Raw genomic sequence first — 20,198 nt, 5'->3', positions numbered from 1 at the left:
GTGCTGTTTTGGCAGCAACCGAAACAAGTAGATTATATAGATATAACATATCCCGACTGTAATACACAATGGACAATAATATAGTTGTTAGTTGGTTCTTACACATTTGGCGTCTGTAATGTGGAGTTTTTGATCTGTGTTGCATAAACTGTTTAGTTTTTACCCCGACCATCAAGGCCTAGAACTATTCCATTTGAAGTCTTGTACACTATTGTGTTATGTGCAATATGAATAAATATGAGATTCAGTTTCCATTTTCCTGTTGTATTTATAGCGGTAAAACTATGAATACATTCATAAGACATCACCGTAGCATACATATTGTAATTGTTTAGTCGGGTTAACATTTTACTTTTAATACATCTCCAACAGTCCTAACGTCCTGAAGAGGTAAATCTATAAATGAAGAATATTCAAAAAAGCATTGCTTCATATCCCCCCCCCCCCCCCCCCATCCAGCCTGTTGACACGCAACTGAAACAACATCAGTGACAAATTTGTTACGGCCAAGCTGAACTTTATTTTCATCAACGACTCTGGACATTATAAAAATAAATAGATGATTCACAGTCAGTGGATCGTAATACAAATTGTTATCAAAATGATGTATCAGCCAGAATGAAGAATTAAACATGCACAATCACCATTCCATCGACATATACATGTTCTAAATACTCCCCTCCATTATCTGCAATTAACTAAATCTGTTTTGCAACAGAACCAATTGACGGTATAGAAAATCACCATTCAAATTAGACAGCTGTGCAGGTAGAATGAGCTTCTCTCGGATGTTTTCAGTGATAGCTTGACCCAAAGTGTGTTCAGTGACTGTCTTCTTCATCCAGTCCGTGTTTTTCAATGTAGCGTCTAGAAGAGGAAAAACAGATAATATAGTCACTTTTTACTTCGCCTTGTAAGAGTTGTTTAATCCGTCAATAATTTAACACACACACACACACACACACACACACACACACACACACACACACACACACACACACACACACACACACACACACACACACACACACACACACACACACACACACACACACACACACACACACACACACACACACACACACACACACACACACACACACACACACACACACCACTTTTCTAACTGCTTTAATCAATGTGGTCCCGTCGGGGTCTTTCTGGACCAAATTTAAATGAATGCCGTGCCTTATGGTCAAACTCTACGGTAGAATTTAGCCAAATCTTAAAGGACGTTTTTTTTTAGCTTAAATATAAACTACATCCAAATTATGTTTGTCCTAGAGTTACAGTTTGTCCAATATTTGAACGTGAATACTGTGAGTATCAATGACGCACCAACACTGAGGCCCACTGGGAATATATATTTCAATGATCTTAACTTTTCCAAACTGTTCTCTCAGGGTGGAGAGAGAACCTAAACAGTTAAGTTGAGGGCCATAAAAACCAAAACAACGAGCTGAAAGATGCCAAAACGCTCTGTGGAGCTGAGGAGAGCTGCAGAGCTAAATGAGGACTCTCTGAGGGTTTGTCACTACGATTGACCCCCTTCAATGATTTTCTGCTTCATTGCTGTTTCAGAGAGTCTGTTGGGTCTCATTTAGTGAAGACACGAGTATTTTTACATAAGATTTCTGTCTGCAGCAGCCTTAACGCTGCTCAGAATTGAGCGACAGACATAACCCTAGAAATGAATTCAAAGCAAATTAATATTGCAAAACTGTTCAGCACAACTGCAAGACGTTGTGCATAATGAAGCAGCTTTGGCTTTTCTCTGAGGTGTCTTATTAACGTGACCCGAGCGGACATGAAGTACTTTCAGTGAATCCAGAAATATTTGATTGAAACAATAGTTGAGGGATTATTGTAAGATTTCATTCCACCATGTAAGGCTGGCTGGTTTGCCATATCTGCTGCAATAGTAACAAAAATGATGCTCTTCTAGCAAATAATACAATAATCTGTTGTATGACGGAATGCCGTAACATTGCTAATGGCAGAAAAACCTCACCTTCTTGCAAAATTATAGAGCGCTTCTTTTCTCTCTTGGAGAGACAAATGTCTGTCAACTGGTGACCTCCCAAAAGATTTGGCAGCAGGCTGCGGATGAAAATGGAATTATTATTTCACTGAAGAAGAAACAACGAGCTCGATGGATTTCATTCGAGGACAAATCAATCAATCTTGCACAAGATGAAGTAGCTGAACTAAAATATCCAGTATTAAGTTGTTTCTATGCAACTTCCCGAGTACTATTGTAGTGAATATGAACTTCATACGTTTACATATGAATAAAACGGATCCTAAATGATAAATTGCTCAGTTAGCAGCGTGTGGAGATGTCGAACCGTTATGGTGGGAGCCGGACCAGAGGGATAGGAGCTGTTCATAGAAGACCCAAAGGTCGACGTTCCGGTTGCTTCCATTGGACTTTCCTCCTTGTTCTCCAGCAGATTTGTTATGGTGGTGTCAACACAATTGGTTTTTGCTGTACACAATCAAGAGACAACCATAAAGACCTGGCAATTCAAACCATCTTCAAGTTTTTGAAGGATCTGTTAACGATAATGACTTGCACTGAAATAGTGGCTCTACCTAAGTCCTTGGCGATGACATTCAGCGGGACATGAGGCAGCACGTCCTTCACCTGTTGGGCCATCTTAGCAATCCTGTGGTCATCGGTGCCCAAACTCTGGACCATGAAACCGAGGCCAATAGAGCCAGGTCTGACACCTGGGGCAAAGGGAAAGAACAGCTGTCACCAGACCCCAAAAAACTCCAAAACAACCAGCCGGATCCGTACGTGTAGAGAATCCGGTGTTTTGTGCGTTTACGTAATTGACTTACTTGTGGATGTTTGTGGAACGATGTGCCTTTTACGTTTGATGTGCTCGGCCTTATCAGCTTTAGTGATCTTGGTGGAGACCAAGCCAAGTTCACCTGCCAATAGCTGAAATTAAAAGACACACATAAGACACACGTTTAGCATACAACTGCAGCACAAAGGCAAGAAAGAGGCATTTGGTGAGACAAAACCTACAGGGCTATTAGGGAACTATTTGCTGGTGTCAGGAAATTGGATACATTTCCTAAAATTGTACAACTTATTTGTTCTTGCTGTTACGAATCGAACCATTTAAGAAACCACTCGACTGGCAAACAGTGCTTTTACCTCCTGGACTTTGTTGGCGAACTCCTGCATGGACTCGCCATCTTGTCTGGATACTGGTGGGAGCCAACTGGGATGGAAATGGAAATGAAAAGACAAACTAGAGTAACTGCCTTTGCATCCATGTCTGTCCAAAATGTTTTGTGAGGTCACAGTGACCTTTGACCACCACATTTTAAATCAGTTTATCTTTGAGTCCAAGTGAACATTTGTGTCAAATTTGAAGAGCTGTCGCAGAGGCATAGAAAGCTACATGAGAAGTAAAAAAACAAGTATGTCGACAGAAATGTTAAAAATCTATTTAAAAACTGAATTCGGAACTCCGAGCACTAAACAATTACATTGGATTATCAATGATCATTCAGCTGCACAATATCAGGATCCCACTTTGAAAAAGCAATTGCTGATAGAAAAATTGATACAAATTATTTAGTACCTTACATGATACACTGTACATGGAACAAAAAATGTCCATAAGAGCTCCATCAGCCAGCTTGACTCCGGTGTGCTCTGTGGACAGACAAAATACAGCCCGATCAATCACACCGGTATATTACAGCGTAGTACGACATGCCCTACGTTTAAACGATGCACGCACAGTCACCGGGAGAACATGGTAAAAGTCCCGGTGACCCAAACAATCCTGCAACTATTGCAAATGATCTTCACCGATTGTTAAAGCCCAACTGTTGCCACGGCTGCACACAGCAACACACGCTAAAATGTTCTCGGTACCGAGATGGCTGGATTAGATTTAAGCAGCCTACACTAATCAGCTCGCTGTTACTTCCAGAAAAGTGCACTCATTCTGCAATGATTTTCCACAGCTGGGATTGGTGTATATAAATGCATTATTTTACCCCATTGATTTCCTTCCTTCCTCTGTAATGTTTCAGGCATGTTAACATGGTTTATACGTCATTACCACCCACATTAAGACATCTCTTACACTCAGATATTCTAGACGGCATTCAAGATTCAAACACAGAATGCTGTAACTACACAAAAAAACATTGTTGTTAAAGGCATCCCTCTCATTCTGGTATCTTATCCCTAAACTCTATGTTGAAAATGCAAGTTCATAGGACATTACCAAAGCAATCAATGGTCTGGTCACCCGTAAGGCCACAGGTTGAATGGAATCAGTCAGTGAGAAAGGCCAGGAACTGAGAGGAAAAACATGTATTTAGTATGTTAGTTGGCGAGGCTGAATGCTGTGAACATGAGCAGAATTTCTTTCATTTGAAAATATGAATAAAGTCACATTGATAATCATGAGGGGAAACAGACAGTTAACGGTTGGTGTGTCTTGTACTTGGCACAAAGGATTTGAATCAGATTTAGTCATTTAAGTTTGTAGAGAAAACTTTAAGTAAACTGAAATTCATAACTCTGCAAACAAAAGCATTACAATATGGTTTTTAATACTATTATGAAGTGCTCCTCCCAGTTGTATTGGGTTTCAGTGCATCTCTGAAGATATAGTACGCTTGATTCTGAGCTGCTCAAATGAAAGACAGAAATTAACCGATTCTGCAGCTGTTTTTACTTCTTTACACTGATCTGCCCATCGAACTCTCGAGGGAAATGTGTGAAAGGAAACAACCGCCAAAGTAATTCATCTCCATCTCTAAGTGCCACGGAAGAGGAATGATAGTTGAAATCACTTTCTACATCCAAAGTCATGAGTATGAGGCCAAAACACCGTCTCCATTTGCAAATACTGATAGATCCCAGTTACTGCTTCACTGTTGTGCTGTAGGACAACTACAAACAACCACAAACAAGAGAGCTTAAGTAGAGTTTGTTGGGAAAATGTTACATTTTCTCTATTAGCATTGCATCAACCATTTCCCACTCACGAATATTTAACGTGTCTTCCTTGGTGACATGAATCAAACACTGAGTAGATGGATCCTGCAACAGAAATGTTAGCTCGAACCTGAACTTCAGCAGGCCGGCACGGCCGTTTGTGGTGTCCTCTTCAGGGAACAGAAGCAAAGGAGGGGTGTCTTCAGTGGAGCAGTACCTCTGAAGAGACTCTCCGATTGCTTCTTGGCCAGACGCTGAATGGATTTCCATGAAGCCTCTGGCCCAACACACAAAGCCGGTGGAGCCCTCCAACTGGGGCTAAGGAGCAGAAAGAGCAAGCTCACCTTACACTGCAATTACTGTGTTTAACAGGGAAATACCATTCTTTGCACTGGTTGAACAAAAGAAAAGTCAACGATGAGATAGAAAGATGGCCGGGTCACTATGCGTGTAAGACTTTAATATGCTTCACGGACCAGTGGGAACACTGTCTCCTCGGTTTCATCTGCAGCCATTGAAGTTCACATACACAACATCATGGACTTTCACAGTGCTTCAAATGTAACACTGACATGTAGATGATCTAAAGAAGTTTGTACCGTTCACAACTGTTAGAATTTGAAGGATGCCGCAGTCCCATGTTTGTATACATTATAATATCCAATATATGCTGCAAACAAATGTACGGTGGATTTAACAGAAAAACAATAAAGTTTGTAGCTGCACCAGTTATTAACACAAATAGAAGCACAAAGAAACTACAGACATTAGCACAGTCACTTCATAGGGCTAATCTAAGACTACCACCAGTGTGATGTACAGCTTTGATGTAAACACTGCAGCTTTCAGCATACGCGTTGAAACAAAGTGGTACAGGAGACATGTCGCATTCTTACGAACAAGTTGGCTAAAATGTTTTAAGCATCCTCCGTAACGCGGTTTTGCACATTTAAAAGTCAAACACTCACAGTATGGCAGGGGGTCAGAAGGTTGATGATGTTGTGGTCGAACTCCGTCACGTGGTTGCATATGTACAGCTTGGTGTTCCTGTCTCTGGAGCGAGGGTTGTTCTGTCTCACATGCATCCCCAGGACTGAGCACATAACCCGGACAATAAATCTAAGAGAACGGCAGAACGAAGGTGGATGTAATCTTACATTCACAAAAAAAACAAACATGCAAGGTTCATCACTGCTCCTACGGCAACATCCAGATCATTTACACGTGTTGTTTACTTATATGTAACGATTCTTCAATTCTACAGTCATCAACTTGAATTAAACATCGAAATAACTCATTCAGAAGAGGTTATTGTGTAACAGACACGTACCATATCAAATGTATTGAGCAGCCACTAGCCCTACTGGTATTTTATGGGGTGGCTGTGTTTAATGCAGTCATTACTCATAGCTGTGAGAGGCAGCCATGCTGCAATTATTCTTAATGAACTGCACAGTATGCAATATATAGAACATGTTCACAGCATTAACCGTCCCTGTTTTTCCTTTACATTTCTACGACTTGTACCTCAATTATTATTACACAATTTTATATTACTTAGAATATGCGTATTATCAATGACACACTTGTTTACTACAACAGCTACAAGTAGAGAGTAAAATGTGTCCTGAGAAAATGTTATACTTTAAAATACTTGCCTTCTAACAAAACTCTCTGGAAGTGCACAGCTGACCAAGAACACGTGAACACCGAGAAAGATCCGTATCAACATCAAACAGATGCCAACTGGAGAGTAAATCAGCAACAGCAGGAGAAGGACTGCATCTTTGGGAACCCTGCACATAGAAAACAACATCCGTTTCATAAAAACGTGTTTAAACGCAGTGGATGACATCTGAAAAGGGTGAAACGTAACTGCTGGTGAGATCTTGACAGGCCATCTGAATCTCACTGACAGGAACGTAAAGAATGAACAAACTTTAATAGGAAGCAAACACACAAAAAAGTGTGGATTTGTGTGTGGATTTATTTCAGTGCTTTATGTACTAGCACTAAACCATTATAAACACCCACACCAAGGTTAACTTCAAAATATCACTATAGTATCACACAATAACAGAAACTAGTTTTGCCCCTATGTGTTGAATATAGTGCTGTTGAGAAACTGCAGGGCAGTTAAACATCTGTTTCCACTGACACAAGTCTGCGGGTAAACTACCATTACTACTCTAACAAGTGCAGTTTAACGGGTAATTTTAATTTTGAGCATTTCTCTCTTTAATAGTTTGTTAAATATTCACTGCTGAATAATAAGCATCGCCTGGCTGCTTCACTGTTGCATTCATGTGAGTTTCTGTTCCGCATTAAACCAAAGTCCGAGAGTTTCATTCTCCACGAGCTTATTACACGTGTCAAACGTTACGTGATTGTTGAGTGCCGGAGAACATCTGAGATCATGCCCGACATTAACATGGTCCTACTCTGGCCTGAAATCCGACACCAAAATCGGCGCTGCTGCATTTTCAGGCCTTCTGTCCCACCTGCTTAATGTTAAATATGGCCCGTTTATTTTAACTTTCATATCCGAGAGGACGTTAATGGCAAATGTGTTCACTCCACTTCTGTGTATGTGGAGTGAACACGTTAATAGTACAATACTAGCTGTGGCAATGTGTCCGCTTATAAGAAGTTGTGTCTTTTACGAAACTTCACTGTCAGTTATCCGAAGAGAGCAACGTTACGTTAATGTTCAGATGTTAAGATCAACGACCACGTAGGGATAATCGAGCTAACGTAGCTAGTTAGCGCATGTAATGCTACAACTGATGGCAGTGAGAGGTGTACACTGAAATTAGCGTTGCACAATGTAGCATAACAAACAATAGCTATCAATTGTAACGTCACCACCGAACAGCTAGGTTAGCCAGCTAACGTTAGCTGCATGTTTATAAAAGGTTTGGTATCCCTTCGTTTGGAAGCCTACAGTGATAGCTAGCACACGGTACACGTCATCGATAGCATTTTACTGTAACATATCATGAACAAACAGGATAACAAATGTTGCTAATTAGCGTTAGCTCAAAGTTAACGACAGCATTAGCTAGCTGCCGTTAGCCGACTTACCGACGAAAGTCAAACATGTCTTCAATCCCCCGATTCTCCATGTCTGCCAGTCAGACCTTTGCTCAGAGGCTACTGCTAAGAATACAACCTGATCCCTAAATATAAATTAGTCATACCGTTCACGACAACAACTTTGTCGCATGGGTATAAAGTGACAACTAACGATGATTGTTCCCACGTGAACCTGACTTTAACGTAACGCCAAATGGTTTCAGCAAGTTTAAAATGTTAGCTTAGCAATTGTCCAAAGGTGCTTGTGCCCGCGGTGCTAGCAGCGCTAGCCCCTGTGAGCCAGCAGCAACAACAACACTTCCGGACAGAATCCTCCAGAATAAAAGTGCTATGTCCATAAATGTGACCCGACTTAAAAGTTTAGCTGAATTTGGTACAGAAATGCAAATGAATACTCGTAACATTTACGTTATTCTTATGCTATCATATAATCTATAGCTGTGAAAAAAACAGCAGACCCTCAAAGCCAGCCTAGTTTAAATGTGTTGCTCCGTTGGGTCATTTCCTCCCAATATTTAATTCCACTTTCAGGAAAAGCGTCGAAAATTGACAGTACTTTGTCTCCCTCTAGTGGCTGTATTTGAGTATTACTGGTCAATGGCTGTAATTACAGGCATTAAGTTTAGAGGAAAATTTGATGTAACCATATTTTTAGATGTATATGCTATTCAAGAATAATATTAAGTATTTTAAATTCGTCAAGCGATATTCTAAATTACAAAAGTAAAATTAATTAAAATTTAATCTTCCCCAATACTAGAGCAACACTTTACAGTATCTTCTACTTTACTTGATCTCATTCCCATCCCATATACAGTGGGTACGGAAAGTATTCAGACCCCTTTAAATTTTTCTCTTTGTTTCATTGCAGCCATTTGCTAAAATCAAGAAAGTTCATTTTATTTCTCATTAATGTACACTCAGCACCCCATCTTGACAGAAAAAAACAGAAATGTAGAAATTTCTGCAAATTTATTAAAAAAGAAAAACTGAAATATCACATGGTCATAAGTATTCAGACCCTTTGCTCAGTATTGAGTAGAAGCACCCTTTTGAGCTAGTACAGCCATGAGTCTTCTTGGGAATGATGCAACAAGTTTTTCACACCTGGATTTGGGGATCCTCTGCCATTCTTCCTTGCAGATCCTCTCCCGTCAGGTTGGATGGTGAACGTTGGTGGACAGCCATTTTCAGGTCTCTCCAGAGATGCTCAATTGGGTTTAGGTCAGGGCTCTGGCTGGGCCAGTCAAGAATGGTCACAGAGTTGTTCCGAAGCCACTCCTTTGTTATTTTAGCTGTGTGCTTAGGGTCATTGTCTTGTTGGAAGGTGAACCTTCGGCCCAGTCTGAGGTCCAGAGCACTCTGGAAGAGGTTTTCTTCCAGGATATCTCTGTACATTCATCTTTCCTTCAATTGCAACCAGTCGTCCTGTCCCTGCAGCTGAAAAACACCCCCATAGCATGATGCTGCCACCACCATGTTTCACTGTTGGGATTGTATTGGGCAGGTGATGAGCAGTGCCTGGTTTTCTCCACACATACCGCTTAGAATTAACGCCAAAAAGTTCAATCTTGGTCTCATCAGACCAGAGAATCTTATTTCTCATAGTCTGGGAGTCCTTCATGTGTTTTTTGGCAAACTCTATGCGGGCTTTCATATGTCTTGCACTGAGGAGAGGCTTCCGTCGGGCCACTCTGCCATAAAGCCCCGACTGGTGGAGGGCTGCAGTGATAGTTGACTTTGTGGAACTTTCTTCCATCTCCCTACTGCATCTCTGGAGCTCAGCCACAGTGATCTTTGGGTTCTTCTTTACCTCTCTCACCAAGGCTCTTCTTCCACGATTGCTCAGTTTGGCTGGACGGCCAGGTCTAGGAAGAGTTCTGGTCGTCCCAAACTTCTTCCATTTAAGGATTATGGAGGCCACTGTGCTCTTAGGAACCTTGAGTGCTGCAGAAATTCTTTTGTAACCTTGGCCAGATCTGTGCCTTGCCACAATTCTGTCTCTGAGCTCCTTGGGCAGTTCCTTCGACCTCATGATTCTCATTTGCTCTGACATGCACTGTGAGCTGTAAGGTCTTATATAGACAGGTGTGTGCCTTTCCTAATCAAGTCCAATCAGTTGAATTAAACACAGCTGGACTCCAATGAAGGAGTAGAACCATCTCAAGGAGGATCAGAAGAAATGGACAGCATGTGAGTTAAATATGAGTGTCACAGCAAAGGGTCTGAATACTTATGACCATGTGGTATTTCAATATATAAAATGAACTTTTTTGATTTTAGCAAATGGCTGCAATGAAACAAAGAGTGAAAAATTTAAAGGGGTCTGAATACTTTCCGTACCCACTGTATATATACAGTATATACCCCAGTCTTTAATGAGTCACCGGTTTTGATGTGACTGACAATGAAAGGTATATCGTGTAGAATGTATCCAGTATTTTTCTGAACCAATGCTGTTTATACTCATACTATTTGACAGACCTCAGCTCATTTAACGTCTTCTCGAGCAATGAGAAGACGCTGCACGCGCACATACAAGTCACACACAGCGCTGCACTGCCACTTACTGGGCATATGTAGAAATACACTTCTGAGGAAGTTATATTTATGATTACCAAAATCACAGAAATTCGTTGTATCAAATATTAATTAAATAAACAAAATGTGACCATACATTTTGTGTGCATCACACGATTTTTATATTATTTAATATTTTGTTAAATGTTTTATGCTACACTATAGGACACATCTAGTGCAGTTCAGTGAGATGTTCAACAAACGGTGAAATAATTTAGTGGTATATTTACTCAAATATCGTAACATAACAACATAAATATGTATTTTACTTGTAATACTTACAGTGCCTCACATATTCACTATACAGTCCTGCTAACATTTATTCAACAGTAGCATCTTTACATTCTTACGTGTTGTCTGCTCTCACACACTTATGTTAAATTAGCTTGAATATAGTATCTTTCCAAACCCTTTACTTACTGCTGGCTGGCTAATACTCAAACTTAAAACACATTGTATTATGGTACAGAAGGCGTATGTTAGTTACTTACACTTATCACTTACAAAACTACGGTGTAACACTGAAGTTCACGGACAGAAGTAACGTTAGCTAGGTAGCGTTACCATGTTCGTCGGAACAATTAGCTACAAAATACAGCCAACTACATTTCCCACATCTCCAAATCATGTTAAAACATTACAGAACATTTACTACTGCATTTACATTCAATCATAAACCAGGTTAAGGACCGAAAAACAAGTTTTGCAGTAGTTGTGGATTAATAGAGAGAGGACCAACGTTAGCGTCATGCTCAGGCCAGAGCTAGTTTTTTTTCTGAGCTGCGCATGAGCGGAGCCTGTAGCTACGTTCTCTCTAATGCAGGGGTATTCAATTAAAATTCACAGAGATCCATATAGAGAGAATTTCCTCACACAAAGGTCCAGAACATCACAATAATGACTAACTTGTGCTATGATTTAGTCCCATATATATTGAAGTCGCCAACAGTTGTATTAACGTCTGTATGGAGTCAACAACTGAGTCAACAACTGACAAAGCCTACTGCTTCGGGCAGTAAGGCTTTGCTTTATGTTTTGATGCTTTTAATGTTTTTCTGTGAAGCACTTTGAATTGCCTTGTTGTTGAAATGTGCTATACAAATAAACCTTGCCTTGCCTTCCCTTACCTTGCCTTGCATCAAGAGGAAGAACGCCCCACCCAAACTTCAACATCAACACTAAGATGTGTATCACTATGTGACATCTCAGTCAGGTAGTTTCCTTCAGTTATTTACTATTTTAGCAAAGTCAGTCTCTGTCTCAGTGTCAAGTTATGTTGTTAACATGTGCACTTTCCCCACTTGAGAAGGACCGATGAGTCTACCCGAAAGATTTCTAACTAGATTTCACTCAATGACCAAACAACTTTTCTTTTTCCTCCTTTTATTTTGGTAGGTTCAGCATAATAGTTTGTTCACTAAGCCACTTAGTGTAGCGTCATGTAGTTTAGTTTAGGTAAAAAACCTTTAAATAGAAAAGAAACACAGAAAACAAACCCATATTCAATATACAAATTAATGTAAACAGGCAAAGCATTTGTTATAGTTTGAGTAATAAAGCACCAGTGCCACATTATATAATCTAAACATGCCCTGCTATATTAACAAAAGTATAATTAGGACACCGAATGTTTTACATTTGAAATAGTTTTGTCCCCAAAAAAAGAATGAAATGATTCAGACCTCCATTTAGTGGATGTCCCACAGTGTCACATTACAGAAGAATGATGATGTTGCCACTAAAGCCACTAGAAGGCACTGTACTCCAGAGAAAGCTAGCGGGACGTGAAGAGCGAAGCAGGATGTGAAATCCTTCTTTTCAAGTGACTGCGTTCAGGAGAGAACTGCAAGGCTAATGTTTAGCATTTTAAGACCATCCTACAGTTATAGATTCTGTTATCCTTCATGTTCGAGACTTTCTATCTATCTTTAACTTTGAATCTCATAACTTTGAATCTCATAACTTTCTGTCTCATAATCTCATAACTTTGACTTTCTGTCTCATAATTTCGACTTTCTATCTCATAACGTTGTACCTCCCTAGGCCACTGCTTGTGGTAGCTTGACTTTAGGGTCGCCAAGTCTATGCTGTCAACACGAATGAGTAAGGGCCACTATGGCTGGCAACCTGAGCAATGGCATGCTCAAGTTTTTGACCACATAAACCTTTGCCATGGTTTGCTTGGCTCCTATCCTCAGCAGCAGTCTAGTGAACCCCAACACATCTAGGAATCCGACCAAGTAAAGGCTTCTCTGCCTTCTGGAGCACAGGCTGCTGTGCATTGGAAAAAATGCTCTTACAAACAGACTGTGACACAACAGTGACATCCGCTCCGGTGTCAAGTTTGAAAGTGAAAGTTTTGTCCATAACATCTATATCAACAGTCCATGGATCAGCATCAGATGTCACAGAGCCGAGAAAGAAACTCTCCTCCTCTTCCTCAAGACCAAGCACCGCTTTACCAGCAAGGCACACACGCTGGTAGTGACCTTTTATTCCCACAGGAACGGCACTCTGCATCCTTAGCAGGGCACTCGTGTTCAGGGTGGGGCATACCACCACATCTGTAACACTGGGAGCTCTTTGGACTTGTACTCTGAGAGCTGTGTGGCTTTGCGACATTACTTTTGAATTTGCCGAATGTAGGCTTTTCCTTTAGCTGTCTGCCTTTAAACACTCTGTCTACCGAGCTGATTATCTGATAGTGAATGTGTTGTAATTACATTGAATGTGTTGTAATTATGTTATGCTGTTCTACACATGGCATCTATTGCACTTCTTTCTGTCCATCATGGGAGAGGGATCTGAGAGGTCTCTTCCTTTTTTTACCCCGTTAAAGGTTTTTTTTGGGGGAGTTTTTCCTGTTCCGATGTGAGGGTTCCGGGACAAGAGGATGTCAAATGTGTACATATTGTAAAGCCCTCTGAGGCAAATTTGTAATTTGTGATTTTGGGCTATACAAAAATAAATTTAATTTAATTAAATTGAATATCCATCTGTTTTACACCACTGGCATCACTCCTGATGTGATGAGACGGACAAACTTGAAGCTTCTCTCATTTAACGTCTGCTGCACGCGCATATGCAAGTCCAGGGTCGCGAGGCTAAACCACAGCACTGCACTGCCACCTACTGGGCATAGATAGAAATACACTTCTGGGGAAGTTTTATTATGATTACCAAGATCACAGAAATTCGTTCTATCAAATATTAATAAAACAAATACAAATGTGACATTGTGTGTGCGTCCCATAAATAAGTTACCAAACATTAATCTAAAGTGATAAGTTGATAAGTAAAGTAGAAGACACTGTAAAGTGTCGCTCTAGTACTGGGGCAGATTAAGTTGTTATTTATTTCCCCATTCTCCAAATACCAAATAATATGTAATTTAGAATCTCGCTGGACAAATGAAAAATACTTATTTATATATATATAATGTATATATAATAATGACAACCAGGTGATGTGTTTTTTCGTCTCATTTATGTGTGCTGTTGAACATTTATTACGGCTTTATAAGAGCCAACAACATGCTTGTGTGCGTTGAATTAGACTGTATGTTTCTAGAACACACCCCGCCCACTAATACCTTTGTCTCCTCCCACAACCTCATCCCAGTTTTGTTTGGCAACAACACGCTGATACCTCTTGTGTAACCACTGCTGATAACTTCATATTGTTGTTTATTTCAAGGCAAACAGAAAATCTCTCTTTTTAAGTGAGCAAACACTGGACAGCCGTGTCTTTTCACTGGCAGAGATGGGTTTCCGCTCTCCGGTAATCCTGTGGCTGGCCCTAGCCGCCGTGCTGGGCTCAGTACTCGGGCTTGGTGAGGACCTCGACCGGCCTCTGATCGGGCCTCCAGGCTCTCCTATCCGGCTGCAAGAGTCCGATCCCGGCCTGAAAAAGGCTCTGGAGTTCGCCGAGGAGCGCTACAACCGGGGCTCCAACGCCATGCACCTCCGCAAAATCAGCCGGCTCCTCTCGGCTACCAAACAGGTAATTTAACATCAACACAGACTGTGTATTCTCCCTTTATTTTAAATGTAATTTATTCACAGCATTGTGGCAGCTTATTTATTCAACACGAGTGTGAATGGTGAATGTCGGCTGTATGACGATTTGCGACATTGCAGTAAGAGCTGCGTTCAATTCATTGTAAACAAAGGTACCACTGCGGACTTTTCAGAGCTGCGTCATGTCAGCAAGAGTTAGCTAAACAAAGGCCGGAAAGAGGTGACATATCTTCAAAATAATAGTATAAACTGCGGCATACATGTTTGTTATTATTACTCCACTACACCTTTTGAGTCATGTCTGAATGAATGCTTTATTAAGAGCAATATTTCTTGTTTGTAACTCTAACGTGACCACTGTGTGTCTTTGTCTTTGCTTTGCAGCTGGTGAAGGGTATCCGCTACACAATAACAGTGGAGCTGAGTAACACTCAATGTAAGAAGTCCACCATGCTCAGGACATGTGACTTCTATCCCGAGTTGCACAAACTCAAGGTAGGCTGTGAGTGTTGGTGTGCATGAGAGGGATTAGGGCGAAGCAGGGAGACAAAGTAGGTCATTAACTCGGTTTAAGAATAGCAGATTTCTCCAAGGAGTATGAAATATTCCAAAATCGGTAATGTGTTAGCCGTGTGCCGAGTTATCATCGCAGCAGTGTAGTTATGTCGGTTCAGCTGAGATTCACCAGATCTTGTGACCTGAGTTTCACTTGAAGTAGCCCCAAGCATGCTAATGCCTCATGACCTCATGCATGCAAACACAACCTGACACATACACTTCTTTTTTTGTTTGTTTCTTCACTCCTCTATTTTTAGACTTTACAATGGAGACCTAGACGGTCTAAGTTGAGACGTTTCACGTTTGAAAGTATAAAGACGGACAAGAGACACGACTTGGTCTCTTTGATGTCGTTCGATTGGGCTGCAGTGATTGTCCGACATGTTATTCCGCTTGTCAATCAGTTTTCAACAGACCTCTGTCCTGCGTATGTTTTTGTTGTCAGACGGAGGTGTGTGTGTTCGAAGTGTGGGACGTTCCCTGGCAGGGTGCTTCAACTCTGCTCAAACAGAAGTGCCAGCCTAAAGGTCAGTCAGCAGCCTCACACATCGTGGTTTGGTCACAGTTCTGGCTGAAGAACACACCTGTGGTTCACACTAAGTGACTGTACTTTTATTTGTTTGAATTACTAATTTAAAATCCACAGAGTCACGGTATTTTTTGAGACATTAGACATAAATATATGTGGTCTGTACACTGACACATAACATTTTGTCCTGTTTGTCTTTCCTACCAGTTGAATCACAACTAGAAGAAACCAACACGGTCGTGGATGTGTCCACCAGCCAGCCTCTGGAGGTAACAATGATGTCCTATTCAGACCAATAACAGCACTGACAACACATTCCACCGTGTTATCTGCCTCTAGATAACCCTCTAGTCCATTCGTTGTGTAAACTGCCATCATCAGCTTGGAATTGAGATTAAAGATAAACCTGCATGTGATTGTCTGCTCATTATCTGGCAGGAGTCCGTTGAGCTGTTGGGCCAGTTCAAAAACTTCATGGTGACATACAATAAGGTCTACAGCAGCCAGGAGGGTGAGTGACTGACACTAATGTATTGTTCATACCAAACATAGCACGGTGCATAATGTGTCGCTTTCCTGTTTTAACACCTTGAACCCTTAATGTACTCACAGCCTTCTTATGGGGTTATAAGTGTCTCATCAACAGTGAATGAACATTAATAAACACATAGTCCAACACATTCTGAAATTACTCACATCACATGAAATGTAAAAGATTGATAAACAGGGCAGTCCTTCACTTTCAAGTGCCAAATCATTAAACAAAAAATGTTTATTTGACCTTTGATCCTGCAGAGGCAGATCATCGTCTGCGCATCTTCCACGAGAACCTGAAGACTGCTGAGAAGCTCCAGTCTTTGGATCAAGGGTCAGCCGAGTATGGAGTCACCAAGTTCAGCGACCTAACTGGTACGTGTGTGTATCTGCTCGTATTTCCACACAGTTTCCAATTAGGAAACACACCTTCTGCTTTTTACGTGTTGCATCAGCAGTTCTTCAAAAATCTTCTGAAGTAAGACAAAAGTTTAAACTGCTCTCCCTCTCTTTCCCTCCAGAGGAAGAGTTTCGCTCTACTTACATGAACCCGCTGCTGAGTCAATGGACTCTTCATCGGCCGATGAAACCGGCCTATGCTGCCCGAGGCCCCGCCCCGGCCAGCTGGGATTGGCGGGATCATGGAGCTGTCAGTTCTGTTAAGAGCCAGGTACCAACAAACAGATTTAATTATAGGGCATTCGCCCTCAGTAGCATGTTACTAGTGAAGGAGTTATACCTCCTGCCTACTTCGTGCTGATTGAGGTGTGTTTCTTGCAGGGTATGTGTGGATCCTGCTGGGCATTTTCTGTGACAGGCAACATTGAAGGCCAGTGGTTCCTGAAAAATGGGACGCTGCTGTCCCTCTCTGAACAAGGTAACACACACACACACACACACACACACACACACACACACACACACACACACACACACACACGCACAGATGATACAATAATTCTGTAACTTTCTCCTGCAAGAAAAAAAAAACAGTTTGTATTTACAGATGAAAGCCATGATTTGATTGGTTCACTGATTTGTCCTTCACAGAGCTGGTTGACTGTGATGGGCTGGACCAGGCGTGCAAAGGAGGGCTGCCCATAAACGCTTATGAAGCCATTGAGAAGCTGGGTAAGTGTCACATGGGTGGAGGACGAGTGACGTGTGCAACCATTTAGAAGCATTTTAGCGTTCAATGCAGCTGTTTGTTGACTCTGAGACGCCTGCAAAAGCATTCATGTGATGTACGCTGAGCCTTTAATCTTCATCCTTGCTGTTGTTTAGGTGGTCTGGAGACAGAGACTGACTACTCCTACACCGGGCACAAGCAGAGGTGCGACTTCACCACCATGAAGGTGGCCGCCTACATCAACAGCTCTGTGGAGCTGTCCAAAGACGAGAAGGGTGAGTGGGCTGAGCGAACAGAGAGGGCATAATAAGGAAGTGAGGACAAAGCACAGACAGAAAATAAAATTGATATTACTGAAAGTGACAGTAATTAGATTTGATGAACAAACTTTAAAGACACAAACAATGATTTGTTGATTACTATTTCAAAGGAAAATAATAATTATGAAGATGAATGGGTGTTGATTTTGATCAATTGTAACTAGAAAATTCAGCCGTGTGGCAGATGGAATCAAAGAGCTGTTTTCTTCTCCTCAGAAATTGCAGCTTGGCTGGCTGAGAACGGACCGATCTCTGTTGCACTGAACGCCTTTGCCATGCAGGTAAAGTGTCCCCCACAGCAATGACTGCATCGCTATAATATGACACCACTTCCATTTGAGTTATACGTAAAGAGATAACATCATGACATAACGCATTAAATTGTCACTAAAATGTGATCATCAGTATACAACCATATTCAATTGATCTTTTCTTTTGAAATGTCCGTAGTTCTACAGGAAGGGCGTGTCTCACCCTATGAAGATCTTCTGCAACCCCTGGATGATCGACCACGCTGTGCTGATGGTGGGATACGGTGAACGTAAGTGTTTTTTTATTTTTTTATCCTAGCTTCATTCACCCACTTCCTTCTTGTATTAATGTTTCCGTGCTTTCAGGTAAAGGTGTCCCATTCTGGGCCATCAAAAACAGCTGGGGAGAGGATTATGGAGTTGAGGTAAGACAACCCCACCTACTAACAGTCTTTGTGGATTAGAGAAAGGTGTAAACAGTTCTAAAAGATAATACTTCATTCTTCTTGATGATATAGCAACTAGAGCGCACATTCTGACTTTAAACAATATCACCAGAATTTCCTGACTTGGCAAGACGATAAGTACAAATTAGTCAATGTGCACACTTGAATTTGACACTGCAAGACCACAACCACAGCCTGGTGTTGTTCTGTTGGGTTGCACTATACTGTACAAAACTAACTCCTGTTTTGTTTGTGTGTTTTTTTCTCTCTGTCTCTCATACAGGGTTACTACTACCTATACAGGGGGTCCAATGCCTGTGGGATCAACAAGATGTGCTCATCTGCTGTGATCAACTAAAGAACTAACACCTCATACCCACACCATCATAGTACATGTACTACAGTTGCCAGCTGACCTCACCGTCATACCTCACCTTCATACCTCACACCTCGTGTTACTAAAAACATACCAGCTTTGATAAAGCTAGCTTCGCTGAGGAATGTTATAGTTATTTTAAAGTAGATTATATGTGCCCATTTCATTCCGTTAGTCCTGCAGGTCATAGATTGCTGTGTTTGGGTTTTAACTCCTCTTTCCTCAAAGTAACAGAGACCGCGTTTGATACAGTGCGCACACTGATTGAAGTTAGACTGATTAGACGTGATTTTACCTACCTGTATTGGTCTGCACATATGGTCGGTACATAACTGCAATATAATTATAAAAACTGCTGTAAGACAGTGAGAACTAAGTGAAGGTTGAATAAATAAAAGTGTGAAATCCTAATCCTTGTGTGTGGTGTTCTTTTCTTACTGGAACAACAGAATGAAATGTAATCAATTGAAAATTACAGCATAACATTTTTTATTGTGAATAGATTATACTGTCAATAAACCGCAATGAACATCAAATTGCTTAAATGTCTAACTGACTGATGTTAAAAGTAAGGGTAGACAATATTTTGCTGCATAAACATGCACTGCTATTAGGGTGAATTAATTAACCCTCCTGTCGTGTTCGGGTTAAATCTGACCGATTTACAACTTTAATCAATCATAAATATTGTGTTTTACATCTGATTGCCTCAAGGCCTCATGATATCCTCCCCACTAGGCATTTGAACATATAAAATTGCTGATCACCACTTTCATTGAATTTTTTGTGGTTTAGTCAACTTTGTAACACCCATGATGTTCCCGGTCAAAAGTGACCGCCATAGGAAATTAATGGGAAACACTGGATTATGTCCATTCATCAGATGGAAAACAGCCCCATACACACCCACAACCACCCCCCCCCCCCCCCCCCCCCCACACACACACACACACACATGTGTAAACACCTGTTCACAGCCCCATATACACAGTTGTACACATTTCAAACTTCAAACAAAAAAATCAGGTGTTTGTTATGGGAACCCATCTCTATACCGCGCTTATGTCCCCATCCCCCCACGTGAACCACACCTTCCAGACTAAACAATGTTTCATATCTTCACACTTTCCCCCTAAATAAACCTTTATCTGTGCCTTGTGCTCATTTTACTCTTTGAGCACAATGAGTAGGCCACTGATGAGGTGATTTTCTGTCAGAGAGGCTCTGGACCTAATTTTTGAACCAGATGAAGAGATTGAACTGGAGATAGAGGAAGATGTCTCAGAAATTGAAGACAACAATGATCCTGATTTCGATCCGGACTATTATGAGACTGACCAGTCAACAGATGGCGAGGAAGTGGCACCAGAGGAACAGGC

General features: G+C 41.2%; 2 protein-coding genes across 2 annotated transcripts; one reads left to right on the top strand and one right to left on the bottom strand.

Moving 5' to 3' along the window:
- Window positions 1-496: 496 nt before the first annotated feature.
- aup1 (AUP1 lipid droplet regulating VLDL assembly factor) lies at window positions 497-8,368 on the bottom strand. The gene is made up of 12 exons (XM_076103361.1): window positions 8,066-8,368; window positions 6,640-6,777; window positions 5,950-6,100; window positions 5,112-5,299; window positions 4,263-4,335; window positions 3,606-3,679; window positions 3,173-3,239; window positions 2,848-2,950; window positions 2,596-2,733; window positions 2,349-2,488; window positions 2,012-2,100; window positions 497-867 (listed from the first exon to the last, which is right to left on the bottom strand). The coding sequence occupies exons 1-12, from the start codon at window positions 8,104-8,106 to the stop codon at window positions 822-824; spliced, it is 1,248 nt and encodes a 415-aa protein (XP_075959476.1). The 5' UTR covers window positions 8,107-8,368; the 3' UTR covers window positions 497-821.
- Window positions 8,369-14,264: 5,896 nt separating this feature from the next.
- ctsf (cathepsin F) lies at window positions 14,265-19,230 on the top strand. The gene is made up of 14 exons (XM_076103246.1): window positions 14,265-14,659; window positions 15,061-15,171; window positions 15,680-15,761; window positions 15,971-16,032; window positions 16,202-16,274; window positions 16,559-16,672; window positions 16,819-16,967; window positions 17,078-17,174; window positions 17,348-17,428; window positions 17,582-17,701; window positions 17,963-18,027; window positions 18,197-18,287; window positions 18,364-18,422; window positions 18,727-19,230. The coding sequence occupies exons 1-14, from the start codon at window positions 14,420-14,422 to the stop codon at window positions 18,799-18,801; spliced, it is 1,419 nt and encodes a 472-aa protein (XP_075959361.1). The 5' UTR covers window positions 14,265-14,419; the 3' UTR covers window positions 18,802-19,230.
- Window positions 19,231-20,198: the final 968 nt, after the last annotated feature.

This window comes from Anarhichas minor, unplaced genomic scaffold, assembly GCF_050575085.1.
Source record: "Anarhichas minor isolate MPS153535 unplaced genomic scaffold, ASM5057508v1 ptg000028l, whole genome shotgun sequence".
In the NCBI taxonomy this organism is placed as follows: domain Eukaryota; kingdom Metazoa; phylum Chordata; class Actinopteri; order Perciformes; family Anarhichadidae; genus Anarhichas; species Anarhichas minor.
This window is presented reverse-complemented; position numbering and strand designations above follow the sequence as displayed.

Coding starts and splice junctions, on each gene's coding strand:
- ctsf (XM_076103246.1), top strand. CDS start 14,420: ATGGGTTTCCGCTCTCCGGTAATCCTGTGGCTGGCCCTAGCCGCCGTG. Junction 15,172..15,679: donor CCGAGTTGCACAAACTCAAG/GTAGGCTGTGAG, acceptor TTTTGTTGTCAG/ACGGAGGTGTGTGTGTTCGA. Junction 15,762..15,970: donor ACAGAAGTGCCAGCCTAAAG/GTCAGTCAGCAG, acceptor CTTTCCTACCAG/TTGAATCACAACTAGAAGAA.
- aup1 (XM_076103361.1), bottom strand. CDS start 8,106: ATGGAGAATCGGGGGATTGAAGACATGTTTGACTTTCGTCG. Junction 3,240..3,605: donor TGTACAGTGTATCATGTAAG/GTACTAAATAAT, acceptor TTTCCATCCCAG/TTGGCTCCCACCAGTATCCA. Junction 868..2,011: donor CTCTATAATTTTGCAAGAAG/GTGAGGTTTTTC, acceptor TTCCTCTTCTAG/ACGCTACATTGAAAAACACG.